Raw genomic sequence first — 21,464 nt, 5'->3', positions numbered from 1 at the left:
AAGTGAGGAAACAAATCCTCACAATACGGACTCACATGCTTAGACTATGGACCCAAATGCATACAATAATTAAGGACCCAAATCCTTACAATAAGGACTCTACTGCTAAGAATTTGGACCTAAATGTTTACAATGAATTCAGTCATATATACATATACACTAAAAGTTATTTTCTCAGATATATATTGATGCTTTTCATGGGAGTACAACTATTTAAAAAAGTATACATATTTATTATATCTTCCTTTTTAAATTTTTATATTTCAGAAAATAATGTAATAGAATTTGAAGACTTTGTGGCGTTAATGGAAATAATAAGACGAGATGCGACTCGGAAAGAGGATCAAGAAGAAACTTTAAAGAGAGCATTTAAAATATTTGACAAAGATGGAAATGGGACGATAGATGTCAAAGAACTTGAGAGGGTCACTACACAATTAGGGGAGGTACTCAGCGAAGAGGAGTTAGCGCAGATGTTTAAGATAGCAGATGCTAACAAAGATGGCAAAATTGATTACAAGGGTATGTTTTTATATTTTCTGATTCATGCACAATAGATATAAGAAGATGTGGTATGAGTGTCAATGAGACAACTCTCCATCCATGTCACAATTTATCAAAATAAACCATTATAGGTCAAAGTTAAGTCTTCAACACGGAGCCTTGGCTCACACCGAACAGCAATCTATAAAGGGCCTCAAAAATGACTAGTGTAAAACCATCCAAACGGGAAACCTATGGCCTAATCCATATAAGAAAAAGAGAAAAAAAAAACACGTATGAACCACAACAACAAACGACAACTACAGAACAACAGATCACAATAAAATTAAGAATGGAGATGGGGAATGTGTCAAACAACCCGACCATAGAGAAGACAACAGCAGAAGGTCACCAACAGGTCTTCAATGCAGCGAGAAATTCCCGCACCCGGAGGCGTCCTTCAGCTGGCCCCTAAACAAATATATATACTAGTTCAGTGATAATGAACGCCATACTAAACTCCAAATTGTAAACAAGAAACTAAAAATAAAAATAATACAAGACTAACAAAGGCCAGAGGCTCCTGACTTGGGACAGGCGCTAAAATGAGGCGGGGTTAAACATGTTTATGAGATCTCAACCCTCCCCCTATACCTCTAGCCAATGCAGAAAAGTAAACACAAGTTGGTTGGTTTTGTATATACATGTATGATTGATTAAATGGAGAATAATGAAATTTAAAGGCGTTTCTTGTTTCGTTTTTTATAAATCGTCCGGGAAGGGGACACAAATTGGTTCTAGTTTAGTACCCTTATCCGTTTTTGATTGTTTCTTCTATTGGGTGGGATGGCTGTGTGTTGTATGTAATGAGTTTTTGTGTTGTAGAATTTTCCATGATGTTTGGTTTGTTTTCTGTTGACATGCTGCTGTGCTGTCTGACTTTTCTTTATTTTTCGGTTCTTGATATATTGATATTAGTATCCTCCAATTCCTCTTACTTTATGAAGTATATTCTACTACTAGCAAATCGTTATTGCTTCTTTTCAGTTTCTTTTCAGACATTAGATACATTTTGTAGATCAAACTCATTCGTTTAGTGTAGGGTACTTGTTTTTGTTTAAATATCTTTTTGATCGAGTTTGGCCATTTAAATTGAATTTTACAGTGTGTCTTTTGATGTTGTAATGTTGCAATACTGCCAGGTTAGGATGAAGGTTGGCACCTGTTTAAACAATTAAAAACATTAAAACCCGCTGCATTTTATGAACTTGTACTGAATTAGGAGCCTGTTGTTCAGTGGTTACTGTTTGTAGGTGTGCTTCATAGGTGTTTATCGTTTATCGTTTTTTTTTTTATAAATTAAACCGTTGTTTTTTTAATGCTGGTTTGTTTTACACTATAGTCATTAAGGGACCCGTTATAGCTTGATGTTCTGTGTGAGCCTAGTCTCCGTGTTGAATGCTGTAATATGACTTATAGTTGTGAACTTTTTACACATTGTGACTAGGTTGGAGAGTTGTCTAATTGTCTTCATATTTATATTATCTTGTCCTAGAATGTTTTTGGTGTACATGAACATAGACATTTTGAAATGGTTCATTGTGCATGGGGAACACAACAGTTGCCACTGTGGAACGGGATCTCCTTACCCTTACGGTCCATCTGAGGATGATGAAGGTTGGCACCTGTTTAAACAATTAAAAATATTAAAACCCGCTGCATTTAAGGAACTTGTACTAAATTGGGAGCCTGTTGTTTAGTGGTTGTTATTTATTTCTCGGTTTTTCTATTAGACCGTTGGTTTTCCTGTTCATTTGTTTTACACTTGTCATTTTTGGGACACTTTATAGCTCTTTGTTCGATTGGAGTCAAAGTGTTGTATGCTGTACTATTACCTACAATACTAAACTTTGTATGCACTGTAACTTGGATGGAGAGTTGTCTCATTGGCACTCATACCTCATCTTCCTATATTTGTATGCACTGTAACTTGGATGGAGAGTTGTCTCATTGGCACTCATACCTCATCTTTCTATATCTATTCGTATGCACTGTAACTTGGATGGAAAGTTGTCTCATTGGCACTCATACTTCATCTTCTTATTTACATTATCTTGTCCTAGAATGTTTCGGATGCACATGTACATAGAAATTCTGAAATGGTTCATTGTGCATGTTAAAATCACCTTAGTTGAAGAACCAATAATTGCCCATTACGTCCTACACCATTTAATAAACTATGCACTTTCTAGAGGTATGAATGGTTCTTTAATTGCATTGAGATGACTATCCATTTATAATAACACAATCTAATCGATTTTCTCTACCATGATTGCATTATAATCGTTTGTTTTTAAGTTTATAATATTACATTGAAATGAATACACTATTAACATCATGAAAAATTTATTATATCAAGTGTCAATCTATCTTATTAACACGTTCAGTGAAGTTGAAAAAGCAACAACATCCATAAAAATGTATTTTCAAAAACAGTAATTATATATAAGAAGATGTGGTATGAGTGGTAATGACACAATTCTCCATAAAAATGTATTTGCAATAACAGTAATTATATATAAGAAGATGTGATGTGAGTGCCAGTGAAACAACTTTCCATAAAAATGTATTTGCAAAAAACAGTAATTATATATAAGATGTGGTATGAGTGCCAATGACACAACTCTCCATAAAAATGTATTTGCAAAAACAGTAATTATATATAAGATGTGGTATGAGTGCCAATGACACAACTCTCCATACAAATGTATTTGCAAAAACAGTAATTATATATAAGAAGATATGGTATGAGTGCCAATGACACAACTCTCCATAAAAATGTATTTGCAAAAACAGTTATTATATATAAGAAGATATGGTATTAGCGTCAATGGCACAACTCTCCATACAAATGTATTTGCAAAAACAGTAATTATATATAAGAAGATGTGGTATGAGTGCAAATGACACAACTCTCCGTCCAATTCACAATTTGTAAACGTAAACCATTATAGGTCAAAGTACGGTCTGAATATTTTGAACCGGTTGAACCTAAATATTAAGCAATATTCAGAGTAATGCGTCGTATCTATAGCCGTAATAATTGTACAAGATTGAAATTATGAGCATTTCATAAACAAAAGAGAGGAACGGCATAGTGAATTACATCTCAGCTCCTTTGTTCTACCAAAGCATGCTTTCCTTTGTTTAGTAACATTTTGGCGGGAATGCTTAATCTACAATAAAACTTATAGTCGAAGAAAAGCTGACAAAGATGACAAAAAAAAGATTAAAATACAAACAACAGTTTACAAATAGAAAATAGAAAACAAACGACTGAGCGACACCAACCATAATAAATTCCATTTTTTAGATTTTTCATAATTCATATGTCCATTATTTTTTCTTTCAGAATTCACCAAATATATTACGAAGCCAATTAGTAAACAGCCAATGGGTCATTCGAAGAAAAATCATAACACAAATAAAAACAAGACATAACTGTTGTATGTTCTATTTACAGACTTTAATTATAGACTGTTTTATAGAGCATTAATGATAGACATTTTCAGGATCAGACAATGATGTACATGTAATATGATGACATTCGTGAAAAAATGTAGTAATCTGAACTTTTGGAATGTTAAGAAAAATGGGTATTTTTTTTTATATTAGAAATGAACTAATTGGTGGATTTACATTATCATGAAATATTTGTCACATAGCTGTTTCTTTCAACTTATGTTGTTGAAATGGTTTTAAAATATTGATACCAAAATGCGAGGGTCTACAGACAGCTATATCAAGTATTTCATGAATTTAGCAAAAACTTTATAAAACTTCTAGGATATTCTCATGCATTTTCAATTTTCAAATTAACATATAGTGTGTCTACTGATACTAGAAAAAAACAGCTGCTATGAAGGATGTGAAACTATTTTTCGAGAAACCACAACGAACGAGTTCACTTAGGCTTCATACTGTGTCGAAAAGCTGATAGTTGAAAATATCGATAATATAGACCATCCGATAAGAGATTTTTCGAATAGAATTTGTTTATTTAGAAAATAATGCTTCGTGCGTCTGAAGCGCTTTCTTTGATTTGTCCCATCACTGTCTTATTTCTTAGCTATAGAGATGTTTGATCCCATAGCGCCTTTTTTGCCGTATATTGGACTAAAAAGTCAAATCACCCAGGAAAATTCAAAAAGGAAAGTCCCTAATCAAATGGCTCAAACACATCAAACGAATGGATAACAACTGTCATATTCCTGACTTGGTACAGGCATTTTCTTATTTAGAAAATGGTTGATTAAATCTGGTTTTATAGCTAGCTAAACCTCTCACTTGGGCTTAAATTAAAATATTGTTTGTTTGCCCTTTACCGACCGACCCTATCAATTCGTTCCTCCTGAAAATCTTTTATTTGTATTTACCAGCAAGATTTTATTTTATTTTATTTTTTCGTTCCTACAAAAAAATCTTATATTTGTATTTCCCGCTCAAAACTTTTTTACCGGAATCCTCGGGTTTTATCTTTATCGTATAAGGTTTAGTCCGTTTGGTATCACGTGAGCGTTTGACATGCACACTTGCATTTAGAGTTTCAAAGCATTTGTTTGAAATGGATGTTGAACGCATGACGTACGTTAACTCTGTATCTTTTATACTTGAAGAGCAGGGTTCATTTACAAAAAAAGTTTGTTTAATACAAAATTATCAACGTGTGTACAAACTATTTTGTGTAAACGGACGTTGTATTCTATGTAGGGATGGCCTTTTGTCATCCGTAGATCAGGATGATTATGTTAACAATGCCTTCGACCAGCATTGCTACATTATTTATATCTGACATGAACCAAAGGTTACAAAAGCCTGTAAAGTTGAGAATATTTGGCAGTAAAATAGCCCAAGTTTTCAATACAGATCATTTATAAATGCGATGAAAAATACGTGACAATTGAGTTTAAGTCTTGTAGCATTTTTATTGGAAACATAGGCACACACGGAAATTTAAACACTAGGGACCTTTTCTACTAGTAACGTATGTCTGCCAGGACATATTTTACCAGGACAAAGTTATCTCTTACAGAAAATCTTTAGGTAGAGGTATAAGCGTACAGTACAGAATATTAGTGCGAGTTAAAACTCTTCAAAGTTCCAGGCATATATAAACGTTGAAAATATGCGGCACAGCTCTATATTTTGATATTTGAAAACAAAATAGTAGTGCATATGAATTAACTTCACATTCTACATGATATTTTTTTTCAAAACGTAGTCCCAGAAACTTATTAGCAAAAGCAAAACAGACAAAAATGACATTATGCAGATTTTGTATCTATAAAATAAAATATTATACCTACCTGCCTACCCATGAAAAAAAATATACCGAGCCAACTTATTTTTTTGGAGAAAAAAATAAAATATTTTACCTACCTACCTACCCTGTTTCAAAACATAGGGTCGGAAAAGGGCAAACAAACAATATTTTAATTAAGGCCTTAAAGACAACATTAATTAATCATGATTCCATTTTGCCCTTTTCATCGACAATCCAAACATTATTGTATTTAAAAATTAGTTTAACAAACTACATTGCATAAAATTATTTGAAATGATATCGATTAAATGTTATTGTGTATTTTTGCAATCGAATATGATCGATGAACAACTGAAAAAAATGTGTCGAATGTGATGAGCAATCTACTGATGTCTTATAAATTATAAATTTTGATTACAGTTCATGATTTTTATAATAGATTTTTACTACTACATGTTTTGTAACAATAAAGTTCAATGTAGATCCCAATTAACATAGTTACGAATAATATTTTATACCCCTGATAAGAATATATTATTGATATTACTTGTAAAGCCTTCTCAAAGCTTTCTGCTTCTTTTTTGAAAACTTCCTTTTGATATTTTTACTTGTTGAGGCAATCAGAGTCGGACGTTTTGTTTTGTTTCCCATGCGCCTTGTTATTATTAAACTACGAACAATACAATCATTTTAGAGTAGACATTTTGTAAAGCAGTCAAAAGTTACCATGATTCTGGAAATATGCTACAAATAAATGAACTATTAAACATAAGTTCAAGATTTTTGATACAATTTAAATCTTTACACTGATAATTTCAATACATCCCAGTGAAATATGACTTAAAAACTTGAAGAATTATTTTATTGTTATGTTGTCTCCGTCCATTATTTATGTTGTTTATTTTTTATATCATAAGTTGTAACTAATTCTAGCATGAATAAAAAGTATATATTTTACTTGCTGTTGTTTTTTGTTTTTTTTTTTTTGTTTTTTTTTGTTTTTTTTTTTTTGGGGGGGGGGGGGGGGGGGCTTGCTAAAAACACAATATTATAATAAAGAAAAACAAATATGAAATGGCAAATAAATCAAACACGCTACATTTTATTGCTGTTCTTAACTTAACATTTCAAAAATTGGAGAATTCACTTCTTTGGACAAAGACGATCACTAGTGACGGCTGAAATGAAAGCTTGTACTTTTAGACAATACAATTGTCTTGATAGTGATGTATTCTTTTTTTAATAGAAATCAGTGCTAGGTATATGTATTAAAGTCCAAAAGAATAAAATCAATTTACGGTCCTCCACAGTAGATACATGTCTCTACACTATAACAACTGATTGGTGTTTGTTTAACGCCACTTTCAACATTATTGTGCTCGTGGTGGTCAGTTATAATTATTGGTTGAAGAAGCCAGAGACAACCACCGACAATCAATAAAGTCAATTAAGATATGGGGTCGAGTGCACCTGTCCGTGCTGGATTTGAACTCACAACCGGCGTGTTAACAATCTACATTATATAAACAATGATAAAGTATGTTATGGTTACAGTCAAATATTGTGAAAGTTATGAGAAACTGTCCTATTGGTAAATTTATAGTTCAAATGACTACATGCAAGTATGCTTATATGGTCTTGATATTTAAGTATTTTCCAATTGTTAGTAATTATGTCTGTATACTACTAGGGATTGTTTACCTTGGATACCCATTTGTGTCTCGCATGGTCGGTTATGTCTATTCGGCGTTACATGTTGCTTGGATGTGCAGTTTGAGTGGTTTTTAGGGGAGTTTTTAGAAGAGTTCGTGTTGTTTCTTATTTATAACTGTTGATGTAAATGTCCTTTGGTTTTGTGAGTGTTTGTTGACTCCTTGGTTTTGATTGTTATTGCCTTTGATTTATGTATGTTTTACTTATACGAAAAATTGTCTAGATAGGCTAAGGGTTTGTATACCACGAAAAAGGAAACTGGATTCACATTTTTTTTTCTTCTGGGATATATAAAAAAGAAGATGTGGTATGATTGCCAATGAGACAACTATCCACAAAAGACCAAAATGACACAGACATTAACAACTATAGGTCACCGTACGGCCTTCAACAATGAGCAAAGCCCATACCGCATAGTGAGCTATAAAAGGCCCCGATAAGACAATGTAAAACAATTCAAACGAGAAAACTAACGGCCTTAATTATGTAAAAAAAATGAACGAAAAACAAATATGTAACACATATACAAACGACAACCACTGAATTACAGGCTCCTGTATGTTCTTGCTGTTGGTCTGTTGTACAGTATTGGTAATAATCTTTATTTCGTATGCAAAACGAGTGAGTACCATGACTGGTGTTACTAGTATGTGCGATGGCAATGATTAAACATATACAACAACCAAATCTTCTGGTTAGGCACTAGTATTCATTTACACATTAACGCAAAACATTAATAGCGTTAAAGATATGCCACTTGAATACAAGGATCAATTTAAACAAAAATCATCTATGAAAATATAACTTTATTTACAAAAAACTTCAATATCATAATATAAAATTATTGTCACAGATACACATTCATGCAATAAATTAACTCTCTTTAACTTAACGAGACAGACAAAGTAATAACAAAATAAAATAATCGGCTAGCCTCGGTACTCCAAAATGGAGTTACGATCGATTCCGAGTTGTACCGATTGCAAGATAAAATACAACCTAATTGATAACAATTCATTTTCTTAATTTAAAAAATCAACTTGATGAAAATAAATAATAAAATATATTGTAAGGCTATCAATAGACTTCACATGTTCTGCTCATTCTCTTCTTTATGAAACATTCAGTGAACCGTTGTTGAATTCTTTTTATCTTCCGATTCACTGAATACTTTACAGGATATATGCATAATAGAGGAAAGACTGGGATAAAATGCGACATGGGCGATAGTTGAAATAAGGAAATTACATATTTAAATTATTTATAGACGATTTAGGGATACTTGATAGCTGTATTTTTGGAATACTTCTGTTTGGAGATTTTTAAATTGAGATACGGCATATGTCTGTTTGGAGACTATTATTTGAAAGTGAGATACTGCATTCTATGTTTGAAGACTATGAAAGTGAGATACGGCATACTATGTTCAAAGACTATGAAAGTAAGATACTACATTCTATGTTCAAAGACTATGAAAGTAAGATACGACATTCTATGTTTGGATATAAAAAAAGAAGATGTGGTATGATTGCCAATGAGACAACTCTCCGCAAGAGACCAAAATGACACAGGAATTAACAGCTACATGTCACCGCACAGCCTTCAACAATGAGCAAAGCCCATACCGCATAGTCAGCTATAAAAGGCCCCGAAATGACAATGTAAAACAATTCAAACGAGAAAACAAACGGCCTTATTTATGTACAAAAAATGAACTAAACACAGATATGTAACACATAAACAAACGACAACCACTGACTAACAGGCTCCTGAGAGACTATTGTATGACATATTTCTGTTTAGCGAATATGACATAAGTGAAAATATCTCATGAATGTGTAATATTTAAAAAAATAATTTCTGGAATATTCAATGAGAAATCTACATGTATTTCCTCCAATCAAACTAAACACGGCTTGATTTAAAGGCAATAAATATCAACACAAACTAAAATGGATTTCTAACTAGATCTACGCATTCCACTTTTGGGTGTTTCTCCTATGTTTTAAGGAGGTAGACCTAGGTTAAGGGAGATTAAATCAGTCAAGCGTTTGTAAAAGTCAAGTTCATCAATGTATTTTAAGCATTTACCTGAAACAGATTGGAAATAATCTATGTAACAAAGAAGCTTAGAATATTTTGATGAAAATGGTTGACATAAACGTACTGATGATTTTAAGAGTTATTTCCCTTAACCTAGGTCTACCTTCTTAACATGCACATATTATCATAATTCGAAAAAGGTCAGTTTTTTTATATTCATTGCCATGTTGAGTCAATAACTATAAATACTATGAATGGTTGTATGCTTCGTTTAGATGCAGCATTCTTTAACGTTAAATTCAAGTTTTTGACGCCACAAAATCTAGGCATCATTCAAACTATCTACGTTTTAAATTGCGCGCTGAATCACAGACGTCAAATAAAAAATAAATAATTTGAAAGAGTTTTTCTGCCAGATGCCTTTTGAGACAACTGTACAGAATTGGATATGCACACATTTATATATAAACTTAATGTACAACCATATTGTTCACTAACCTTGTAACCATTTAAGCTCAGATTGATGAATGCAAATTTCTAATTACAATACTGTTATCCCTTAATTTACACTCGCTAAATATTGTTTTTAAAACTGACTATTTTATATTCTAAACTGTTTTTAGAACCATTGAAAACTAACCAATTTTAATGGTTTGCTATAACTAAAAGAACACATACTTAAGTTATAATGTAGCACCAATTTCTGCGTAATTTATGATAGTTATAATGCATATAATAACAAATGAATGATTGTCTTGCACAATGTTACTTTACCTACATAAATATACGGAATGAAAACATATTTTGAAATGGATTGTGTTGGTTATGTTTTTATCACAAGGAGCACTTTTATTTCATTCCGTAAAATGATTTTCACGTTCCAGTTTTTGCACATGTGCCGTTGCTATTCTTTGCATATCCCGTACAACATGTTTCCGATATGAATGGATATGTTTCTTTCTCGTATCTACAATAGACAAAAATATACAAAATTAAGTTATGCTGTTCAACTTTGTATGATAATATGATCATAAGACCATAACGGATGAACGGAGGGACGGACGCACAGACCAGAAAACATAATGCCCATAAATGGGGAATACAATTATTTCCGACCAGACTCAAGCTAGCGACCAATCCTAGCGACCAATCAAGCTAGCGACCAATTCTAGCGACCACTAAAGAACACAATGAGAATCAACTTGTCAAAGAATCATAATGTGGTATATGAGAAAACCACAAAACGACATAATGAAACAACGTTCTGTTAAAAATAGAATATGGCTACCATTACGGTTTATATTGTTTTTTACCTTTAAATAACTAGAGATATCCATCATATCAAGTCAGAAGGGACACTACAACATCAATGTCGTCTGTAGCCTAATGTACTGACTAGTTTGCTTGCTAAATGTCTGCATCAATATAAATCAGTAAAGGGAGAACGTCCCAGAAAATCGTAAAAAGTCAAAATATCGTAATTCTATAGAAAAACAAAGGAGATTGGGTATCTTTAATCAGCAAATGCACAGCGAAAAATACACAAAAAGCAAAGGAACAATCTTTTTAGCGAACTATTTTTATTCCCCTACATAAACACATACTTTATGTTATTATATATGTATTTATAGAATGGAAAGTGCGCTCCTCTACGTATTTTACTCTATAGAGAAGGACATATACTATATTTTGAGGTCTTCTTTACGTTTTCTCGGTTTTCCAAACTCTTAACCGAGATGGTAAACAAAAATCATGGATTGCAAATAAACTATTAAAAACGGATCGTATATCCCCCAATCACATAATCGTTATATACGAGTAATTTACGGATACGAAATGAGAATAAAAAGTAAACGAATTAAATTAGAAAAAAACAACAGTGTTTGTCTACGATGATTTGCTCGCATAATTATTTTCCATGTTCAGAGAACCGTAAATAATTTTAAAAAGAACATATTTTAATAAACATGTGTACCTAGTTTCAACTTGATCTGACTACAATGTCGTCTTAGATTCAATCTAAATCAATGGATACACGGAAAAACGAACGAACGAACAAACCTACAATCAGATAACATTAGGCAGCAACAATTTAACAATTTGATTTTCTGGGGGTGGGGGGGGGGGGGGGGGGGGTGGCTATGGATTTTTTTGGGAAAAAAAGTTTGTTTCCAGTTTTAGGAGAAAAAAATAATTTGTTTCTGATCCTGAGAAAAAAAAATTGTTTGTTTCACCCTCAGCTGCCACTATATGTAATGCTAAAATTGAAAGAAATTTTTTTTCGACTTCTCGCCAAAAAAAAAAATTTGTCCAGAAAAAAAATCCCCCCCCCCCCCCCCCCCCCCCAGAAAATCAAATGGTTGCTGCCTTACGGTCTTTACTGTTGTATGCGTAGCATATAATAACTATTTAATGTGAGTTGACTTAAACTCGTTCCTGTGTAAAATGTATAAGCTTTAAAATAAACGAAATAAGAAATATCTTATGTTCGAAAGAATTATTATATACTGGCTTTCTATACAATAGGCATTCTCAAATGGTCCGAGTACACAGTTATCGTCCTTTGATTTTTCGTTGTCCACGAATATAGTCCTTAGTGTGGACAGTGTGTTATTTGTCATTTTTTTTTTATACCCCTTCCAAATGTATTTCTTCATGTTTTATGCCTCAAATAGCAAGTAAGGGGGATTAAAGCACATTGTAAAAAAAAAAATTGGGTCATGAATTTTAAAGTAAAGTAGTGATTTGGTCCGGTTAATTAGAAAAGGTTAAAAGATAGCACATCGGAAGCTTTCGAAAGATTTCAGGACCCCCTTAACATAAAATTGTCCGTATTTGGAGTCAGAGCCAAGGAATTTTTCTTTGATATTTGGGTGCTATTGATAAAGTGTAGGTGGGATTCAATTTCCAGAAGGTTTTAACCCCAAAAACATCATTTCAGTGGTCCCTGCTCTGATTTATTACCTTCCAGTTGAGCCATGTCCGGTGGCGAACTTTACCGTATGAAGCTTGCGAGGCCTTCCGAAAGAATGTACGTTGGACACGAAAAAAAAAACATCACCACGTGTGGGAAAAAACTTTGCCGTAGGGAACTGTACAGAAAGACTGAAAAATGAGCCCATACCCATAACTGTATAGGTACCTCAGACTTTGGATGGCCAGTGAAGTCTTCAGGTGCACTTTCCCACCCATGGATTGATACGAGTTGAAGATATGGATAATAGCTTTCAATCTAACTACCTGCGGTAAAGAACTTTGCCGTAGGGGGCCGGGAGTAAAGCGACTGCTGCCACCACCCATAATGGACCAAAATGAGAAATTGAGTATGTTGTTGTCAGCTTCCGGTGCACTTTCCCACCTGGGGATTTTCATGAATAAAAGGGTCTGGGACAAGCTTTTAATCCCACTAGGTGTGGGAAAAAACTTTGCCGTAGGGAACTGTACAGAAAGACTGAAAAATGAGCCTATACCCATAACTGTATAGGTACCTCAGACTTTGGATGGCCAGTGAAGTCTTCAGGTGCACTTTCCCACCCAGGGATTGATACGAGTTGAAGATATGGATAATAGCTTTCAATCTAACTACCTGCGGTAAAGAACTTTGCCGTAGGGGGATGGGAGTAAAGCGACTGCTGCCACCACCCATAATGGACCAAAATGAGAAATTGAGTATGTTGTTGTCAGCTTCCGGTGCACTTTCCCACCTGGGGATTTTCATGAATAAAAGGGTCTGGGACAAGCTTTTAATCCCACTAGGTGTGGGAAAAAAACTTTGCCGTAGGGAACTGTACAGAAAGACTGAAAAATGAGCCCATACCCATAACTGTATAGGTACCTCAGACTTTGGATGGCCAGTGAAGTCTTCAGGTGCACTTTCCCACCCATGGATTGATACGAGTTGAAGATATGGATAATAGCTTTCAATCTAACTACCTGCGGTAAAGAACTTTGCCGTAGGGGGATGGGAGTAAAGCGACTGCTGCCACCACCCATAATGGACCAAAATGAGAAATTGAGTATGTTGTTGTCAGCTTCCGGTGCACTTTCCCACCTGGGGATTTTCATGAATAAAAGGGTCTGGGACAAGCTTTTAATCCCACTAGGTGTGGGAAAAAACTTTGCCGTAGGGAACTGTACAGAAAGACTGAAAAATGAGCCTATACCCATAACTGTATAGGTACCTCAGACTTTGGATGGCCAGTGAAGTCTTCAGGTGCACTTTCCCACCCAGGGATTGATACGAGTTGAAGATATGGATAATAGCTTTCAATCTAACTACCTGCGGTAAAGAACTTTGCCGTAGGGGGATGGGAGTAAAGCGACTGCTGTCACCACCCATAATGGACCAAAATGAGAAATTGAGTATGTTGTTGTCAGCTTCCGGTGCACTTTCCCACCTGGGGATTTTCATGAATAAAAGGGTCTGGGACAAGCTTTTAATCCCACTAGGTGTGGGAAAAAAACTTTGCCGTAGGGAACTGTACAGAAAGACTGAAAAATGAGCCCATACCCATAACTGTATAGGTACCTCAGACTTTGGATGGCCAGTGAAGTCTTCAGGTGCACTTTCCCACCCAGGGATTGATACGAGTTGAAGATATGGATACTAGCTTTCAATCTAACTACCTGCGGTAAAGAACTTTGCCGTAGGGGGATGGGAGTAAAGCGACTGCTGCCACCACCCATAATGGACCAAAATGAGAAATTGAGTATGTTGTTGTCAGCTTCCGGTGCACTTTCCCACCTGGGGATTTTCATGAATAAAGGGGTCTGGGACAAGCTTTTAATCCCACTAGGTGTGGGAAAAAACTTTGCCGTAGGGAACTGTACAGAAAGACTGAAAAATGAGCCCATACCCATAACTGTATAGGTACCTCAGACTTTGGATGGCCAGTGAAGTCTTCAGGTGCACTTTCCCACCCATGGATTGATACGAGTTGAAGATATGGATAATAGCTTTCAATCTAACTACCTGCGGTAAAGAACTTTGCCGTAGGGGGATGGGAGTAAAGCGACTGCTGCCACCACCCATAATGGACCAAAATGAGAAATTGAGTATGTTGTTGTCAGCTTCCGGTGCACTTTCCCACCTGGGGATTTTCATGAATAAAAGGGTCTGGGACAAGCTTTTAATCCCACTAGGTGTGGGAAAAAACTTTGCCGTAGGGAACTGTACAGAAAGACTGAAAAATGAGCCTATACCCATAACTGTATAGGTACCTCAGACTTTGGATGGCCAGTGAAGTCTTCAGGTGCACTTTCCCACCCAGGGATTGATACGAGTTGAAGATATGGATAATAGCTTTCAATCTAACTACCTGCGGTAAAGAACTTTGCCGTAGGGGGATGGGAGTAAAGCGACTGCTGCCACCACCCATAATGGACCAAAATGAGAAATTGAGTATGTTGTTGTCAGCTTCCGGTGCACTTTCCCACCTGGGGATTTTCATGAATAAAAGGGTCTGGGACAAGCTTTTAATCCCACTAGGTGTGGGAAAAAAACTTTGCCGTAGGGAACTGTACAGAAAGACTGAAAAATGAGCCCATACCCATAACTGTATAGGTACCTCAGACTTTGGATGGCCAGTGAAGTCTTCAGGTGCACTTTCCCACCCAGGGATTGATACGAGTTGAAGATATGGATACTAGCTTTCAATCTAACTACCTGCGGTAAAGAACTTTGCCGTAGGGGGATGGGAGTAAAGCGACTGCTGCCACCACCCATAATGGACCAAAATGAGAAATTGAGTATGTTGTTGTCAGCTTCCGGTGCACTTTCCCACCTGGGGATTTTCATGAATAAAGGGGTCTGGGACAAGCTTTTAATCCCACTAGGTGTGGGAAAAAACTTTGCCGTAGGGAACTGTACAGAAAGACTGAAAAATGAGCCCATACCCATAACTGTATAGGTACCTCAGACTTTGGATGGCCAGTGAAGTCTTCAGGTGCACTTTCCCACCCATGGATTGATACGAGTTGAAGATATGGATAATAGCTTTCAATCTAACTACCTGCGGTAAAGAACTTTGCCGTAGGGGGATGGGAGTAAAGCGACTGCTGCCACCACCCATAATGGACCAAAATGAGAAATTGAGTATGTTGTTGTCAGCTTCCGGTGCACTTTCCCACCTGGGGATTTTCATGAATAAAAGGGTCTGGGACAAGCTTTTAATCCCACTAGGTGTGGGAAAAAACTTTGCCGTAGGGAACTGTACAGAAAGACTGAAAAATGAGCCTATACCCATAACTGTATAGGTACCTCAGACTTTGGATGGCCAGTGAAGTCTTCAGGTGCACTTTCCCACCCAGGGATTGATACGAGTTGAAGATATGGATAATAGCTTTCAATCTAACTACCTGCGGTAAAGAACTTTGCCGTAGGGGGATGGGAGTAAAGCGACTGCTGCCACCACCCATAATGGACCAAAATGAGAAATTGAGTATGTTGTTGTCAGCTTCCGGTGCACTTTCCCACCTGGGGATTTTCATGAATAAAAGGGTCTGGGACAAGCTTTTAATCCCACTAGGTGTGGGAAAAAAACTTTGCCGTAGGGAACTGTACAGAAAGACTGAAAAATGAGCCCATACCCATAACTGTATAGGTACCTCAGACTTTGGATGGCCAGTGAAGTCTTCAGGTGCACTTTCCCACCCAGGGATTGATACGAGTTGAAGATATGGATACTAGCTTTCAATCTAACTACCTGCGGTAAAGAACTTTGCCGTAGGGGGATGGGAGTAAAGCGACTGCTGCCACCACCCATAATGGACCAAAATGAGAAATTGAGTATGTTGTTGTCAGCTTCCGGTGCACTTTCCCACCTGGGGATTTTCATGAATAAAGGGGTCTGGGACAAGCTTTTAATCCCACTAGGTGTGGGAAAAAACTTTGCCGTAGGGAACTGTACAGAAAGACTGAAAAATGAGCCCATACCCATAACTGTATAGGTACCTCAGACTTTGGATGGCCAGTGAAGTCTTCAGGTGCACTTTCCCACCCATGGATTGATACGAGTTGAAGATATGGATAATAGCTTTCAATCTAACTACCTGCGGTAAAGAACTTTGCCGTAGGGGGATGGGAGTAAAGCGACTGCTGCCACCACCCATAATGGACCAAAATGAGAAATTGAGTATGTTGTTGTCAGCTTCCGGTGCACTTTCCCACCTGGGGATTTTCATGAATAAAAGGGTCTGGGACAAGCTTTTAATCCCACTAGGTGTGGGAAAAAACTTTGCCGTAGGGAACTGTACAGAAAGACTGAAAAATGAGCCTATACCCATAACTGTATAGGTACCTCAGACTTTGGATGGCCAGTGAAGTCTTCAGGTGCACTTTCCCACCCAGGGATTGATACGAGTTGAAGATATGGATAATAGCTTTCAATCTAACTACCTGCGGTAAAGAACTTTGCCGTAGGGGGATGGGAGTAAAGCGACTGCTGCCACCACCCATAATGGACCAAAATGAGAAATTGAGTATGTTGTTGTCAGCTTCCGGTGCACTTTCCCACCTGGGGATTTTCATGAATAAAGGGTCTGGGACAAGCTTTTAATCCCACTAGGTGTGGGAAAAAAACTTTGCCGTAGGGAACTGTACAGAAAGACTGAAAAATGAGCCCATACCCATAACTGTATAGGTACCTCAGACTTTGGATGGCCAGTGAAGTCTTCAGGTGCACTTTCCCACCCAGGGATTGATACGAGTTGAAGATATGGATACTAGCTTTCAATCTAACTACCTGCGGTAAAGAACTTTGCCGTAGGGGGATGGGAGTAAAGCGACTGCTGCCACCACCCATAATGGACCAAAATGAGAAATTGAGTATGTTGTTGTCAGCTTCCGGTGCACTTTCCCACCTGGGGATTTTCATGAATAAAGGGGTCTGGGACAAGCTTTTAATCCCACTAGGTGTGGGAAAAAACTTTGCCGTAGGGAACTGTACAGAAAGACTGAAAAATGAGCCCATACCCATAACTGTATAGGTACCTCAGACTTTGGATGGCCAGTGAAGTCTTCAGGTGCACTTTCCCACCCATGGATTGATACGAGTTGAAGATATGGATAATAGCTTTCAATCTAACTACCTGCGGTAAAGAACTTTGCCGTAGGGGGATGGGAGTAAAGCGACTGCTGCCACCACCCATAATGGACCAAAATGAGAAATTGAGTATGTTGTTGTCAGCTTCCGGTGCACTTTCCCACCTGGGGATTTTCATGAATAAAAGGGTCTGGGACAAGCTTTTAATCCCACTAGGTGTGGGAAAAAACTTTGCCGTAGGGAACTGTACAGAAAGACTGAAAAATGAGCCTATACCCATAACTGTATAGGTACCTCAGACTTTGGATGGCCAGTGAAGTCTTCAGGTGCACTTTCCCACCCAGGGATTGATACGAGTTGAAGATATGGATAATAGCTTTCAATCTAACTACCTGCGGTAAAGAACTTTGCCGTAGGGGGATGGGAGTAAAGCGACTGCTGCCACCACCCATAATGGACCAAAATGAGAAATTGAGTATGTTGTTGTCAGCTTCCGGTGCACTTTCCCACCTGGGGATTTTCATGAATAAAAGGGTCTGGGACAAGCTTTTAATCCCACTAGGTGTGGGAAAAAAACTTTGCCGTAGGGAACTGTACAGAAAGACTGAAAAATGAGCCCATACCCATAACTGTATAGGTACCTCAGACTTTGGATGGCCAGTGAAGTCTTCAGGTGCACTTTCCCACCCAGGGATTGATACGAGTTGAAGATATGGATACTAGCTTTCAATCTAACTACCTGCGGTAAAGAACTTTGCCGTAGGGGGATGGGAGTAAAGCGACTGCTGCCACCACCCATAATGGACCAAAATGAGAAATTGAGTATGTTGTTGTCAGCTTCCGGTGCACTTTCCCACCTGGGGATTTTCATGAATAAAGGGGTCTGGGACAAGCTTTTAATCCCACTAGGTGTGGGAAAAAACTTTGCCGTAGGGAACTGTACAGAAAGACTGAAAAATGAGCCCATACCCATAACTGTATAGGTACCTCAGACTTTGGATGGCCAGTGAAGTCTTCAGGTGCACTTTCCCACCCATGGATTGATACGAGTTGAAGATATGGATAATAGCTTTCAATCTAACTACCTGCGGTAAAGAACTTTGCCGTAGGGGGATGGGAGTAAAGCGACTGCTGCCACCACCCATAATGGACCAAAATGAGAAATTGAGTATGTTGTTGTCAGCTTCCGGTGCACTTTCCCACCTGGGGATTTTCATGAATAAAAGGGTCTGGGACAAGCTTTTAATCCCACTAGGTGTGGGAAAAAACTTTGCCGTAGGGAACTGTACAGAAAGACTGAAAAATGAGCCTATACCCATAACTGTATAGGTACCTCAGACTTTGGATGGCCAGTGAAGTCTTCAGGTGCACTTTCCCACCCAGGGATTGATACGAGTTGAAGATATGGATAATAGCTTTCAATCTAACTACCTGCGGTAAAGAACTTTGCCGTAGGGGGATGGGAGTAAAGCGACTGCTGCCACCACCCATAATGGACCAAAATGAGAAATTGAGTATGTTGTTGTCAGCTTCCGGTGCACTTTCCCACCTGGGGATTTTCATGAATAAAAGGGTCTGGGACAAGCTTTTAATCCCACTAGGTGTGGGAAAAAAACTTTGCCGTAGGGAACTGTACAGAAAGACTGAAAAATGAGCCCATACCCATAACTGTATAGGTACCTCAGACTTTGGATGGCCAGTGAAGTCTTCAGGTGCACTTTCCCACCCAGGGATTGATACGAGTTGAAGATATGGATACTAGCTTTCAATCTAACTACCTGCGGTAAAGAACTTTGCCGTAGGGGGATGGGAGTAAAGCGACTGCTGCCACCACCCATAATGGACCAAAATGAGAAATTGAGTATGTTGTTGTCAGCTTCCGGTGCACTTTCCCACCTGGGGATTTTCATGAATAAAGGGGTCTGGGACAAGCTTTTAATCCCACTAGGTGTGGGAAAAAACTTTGCCGTAGGGAACTGTACAGAAAGACTGAAAAATGAGCCCATACCCATAACTGTATAGGTACCTCAGACTTTGGATGGCCAGTGAAGTCTTCAGGTGCACTTTCCCACCCATGGATTGATACGAGTTGAAGATATGGATAATAGCTTTCAATCTAACTACCTGCGGTAAAGAACTTTGCCGTAGGGGGATGGGAGTAAAGCGACTGCTGCCACCACCCATAATGGACCAAAATGAGAAATTGAGTATGTTGTTGTCAGCTTCCGGTGCACTTTCCCACCTGGGGATTTTCATGAATAAAAGGGTCTGGGACAAGCTTTTAATCCCACTAGGTGTGGGAAAAAACTTTGCCGTAGGGAACTGTACAGAAAGACTGAAAAATGAGCCTATACCCATAACTGTATAGGTACCTCAGACTTTGGATGGCCAGTGAAGTCTTCAGGTGCACTTTCCCACCCAGGGATTGATACGAGTTGAAGATATGGATAATAGCTTTCAATCTAACTACCTGCGGTAAAGAACTTTGCCGTAGGGGGATGGGAGTAAAGCGACTGCTGCCACCACCCATAATGGACCAAAATGAGAAATTGAGTATGTTGTTGTCAGCTTCCGGTGCACTTTCCCACCTGGGGATTTTCATGAATAAAAGGGTCTGGGACAAGCTTTTAATCCCACTAGGTGTGGGAAAAAAACTTTGCCGTAGGGAACTGTACAGAAAGACTGAAAAATGAGCCCATACCCATAACTGTATAGGTACCTCAGACTTTGGATGGCCAGTGAAATCTTCAGGTGCACTTTCCCACCCAGGGATTGATACGAGTTGAAGATATGGATACTAGCTTTCAATCTAACTACCTGCGGTAAAGAACTTTGCCGTAGGGGGATGGGAGTAAAGCGACTGCTGCCACCACCCATAATGGACCAAAATGAGAAATTGAGTATGTTGTTGTCAGCTTCCTGTGCACTTTCCCACCTGGGGATTTTCATGAATAAAGGGGTCTGGGACAAGCTTTTAATCCCACTAGGTGTGGGAAAAAACTTTGCCGTAGGGAACTGTACAGAAAGACTGAAAAATGAGCCCATACCCATAACTGTATAGGTACCTCAGACTTTGGATGGCCAGTGAAGTCTTCAGGTGCACTTTCCCACCCATGGATTGATACGAGTTGAAGATATGGATAATAGCTTTCAATCTAACTACCTGCGGTAAAGAACTTTGCCGTAGGGGGATATGAGTAAAGCGACTGCTGCCACCACCCATAATGGACCAAAATGAGAAATTGAGTATGTTGTTGTCAGCTTCCGGTGCACTTTCCCACCTGGGGATTTTCATGAATAAAAGGGTCTGGGACAAGCTTTTAATCCCACTAGGTGTGGGAAAAAACTTTGCCGTAGGGAACTGTACAGAAAGACTGAAAAATGAGCCTATACCCATAACTGTATAGGTACCTCAGACTTTGGATGGCCAGTGAAGTCTTCAGGTGCACTTTCCCACCCAGGGATTGATACGAGTTGAAGATATGGATAATAGCTTTCAATCTAACTACCTGCGGTAAAGAACTTTGCCGTAGGGGGATGGGAGTAAAGCGACTGCTGCCACCACCCATAATGGACCAAAATGAGAAATTGAGTATGTTGTTGTCAGCTTCCGGTGCACTTTCCCACCTGGGGATTTTCATGAATAAAAGGGTCTGGGACAAGCTTTTAATCCCACTAGGTGTGGGAAAAAAACTTTGCCGTAGGGAACTGTACAGAAAGACTGAAAAATGAGCCCATACCCATAACTGTATAGGTACCTCAGACTTTGGATGGCCAGTGAAATCTTCAGGTGCACTTTCCCACCCAGGGATTGATACGAGTTGAAGATATGGATACTAGCTTTCAATCTAACTACCTGC

The 21,464-nt window shown here is 37.8% G+C and overlaps 2 protein-coding genes and 1 long non-coding RNA gene across 3 annotated transcripts in view; 1 reads left to right on the top strand and 2 right to left on the bottom strand.

Moving 5' to 3' along the window:
• Window positions 1–4,832, top strand: part of LOC143055308 (neo-calmodulin-like) — a 33,646-nt gene extending 28,814 nt beyond the window's left edge. The window contains exons 4-5 of the mRNA XM_076228446.1: window positions 268–522; window positions 3,896–4,832. Of these exons, the coding sequence (XP_076084561.1) occupies window positions 268–522; window positions 3,896–3,984 (344 nt within the window). The 3' untranslated portion in view covers window positions 3,985–4,832. The remainder of the gene's footprint in view (window positions 1–267; window positions 523–3,895) is intronic.
• On the bottom strand, window positions 4,535–6,617 carry LOC143055309 (uncharacterized). Its single transcript, XR_012971979.1, has 2 exons — window positions 5,987–6,617; window positions 4,535–4,829 (listed from the first exon to the last, which is right to left on the bottom strand). It is a non-coding gene; the product is annotated as an uncharacterized LOC143055309 (long non-coding RNA).
• A 1,693-nt stretch (window positions 6,618–8,310) lies between these two features.
• LOC143055307 (zinc metalloproteinase dpy-31-like) overlaps window positions 8,311–21,464 on the bottom strand; it is a 69,314-nt gene continuing 56,160 nt past the window's right edge. Inside the window, exon 16 of the mRNA XM_076228445.1 lies at window positions 8,311–10,529. Coding sequence (XP_076084560.1) covers window positions 10,436–10,529 — 94 coding nt within the window. The 3' untranslated portion in view covers window positions 8,311–10,435. The remainder of the gene's footprint in view (window positions 10,530–21,464) is intronic.

The sequence above is a fragment of the Mytilus galloprovincialis genome, chromosome 12, assembly GCF_965363235.1.
Source record: "Mytilus galloprovincialis chromosome 12, xbMytGall1.hap1.1, whole genome shotgun sequence".
NCBI classification, from domain to species: domain Eukaryota; kingdom Metazoa; phylum Mollusca; class Bivalvia; order Mytilida; family Mytilidae; genus Mytilus; species Mytilus galloprovincialis.
The sequence above is the reverse complement of the archived record's forward strand: the minus strand, read 5'-3'. Positions and strand labels throughout refer to the sequence as shown.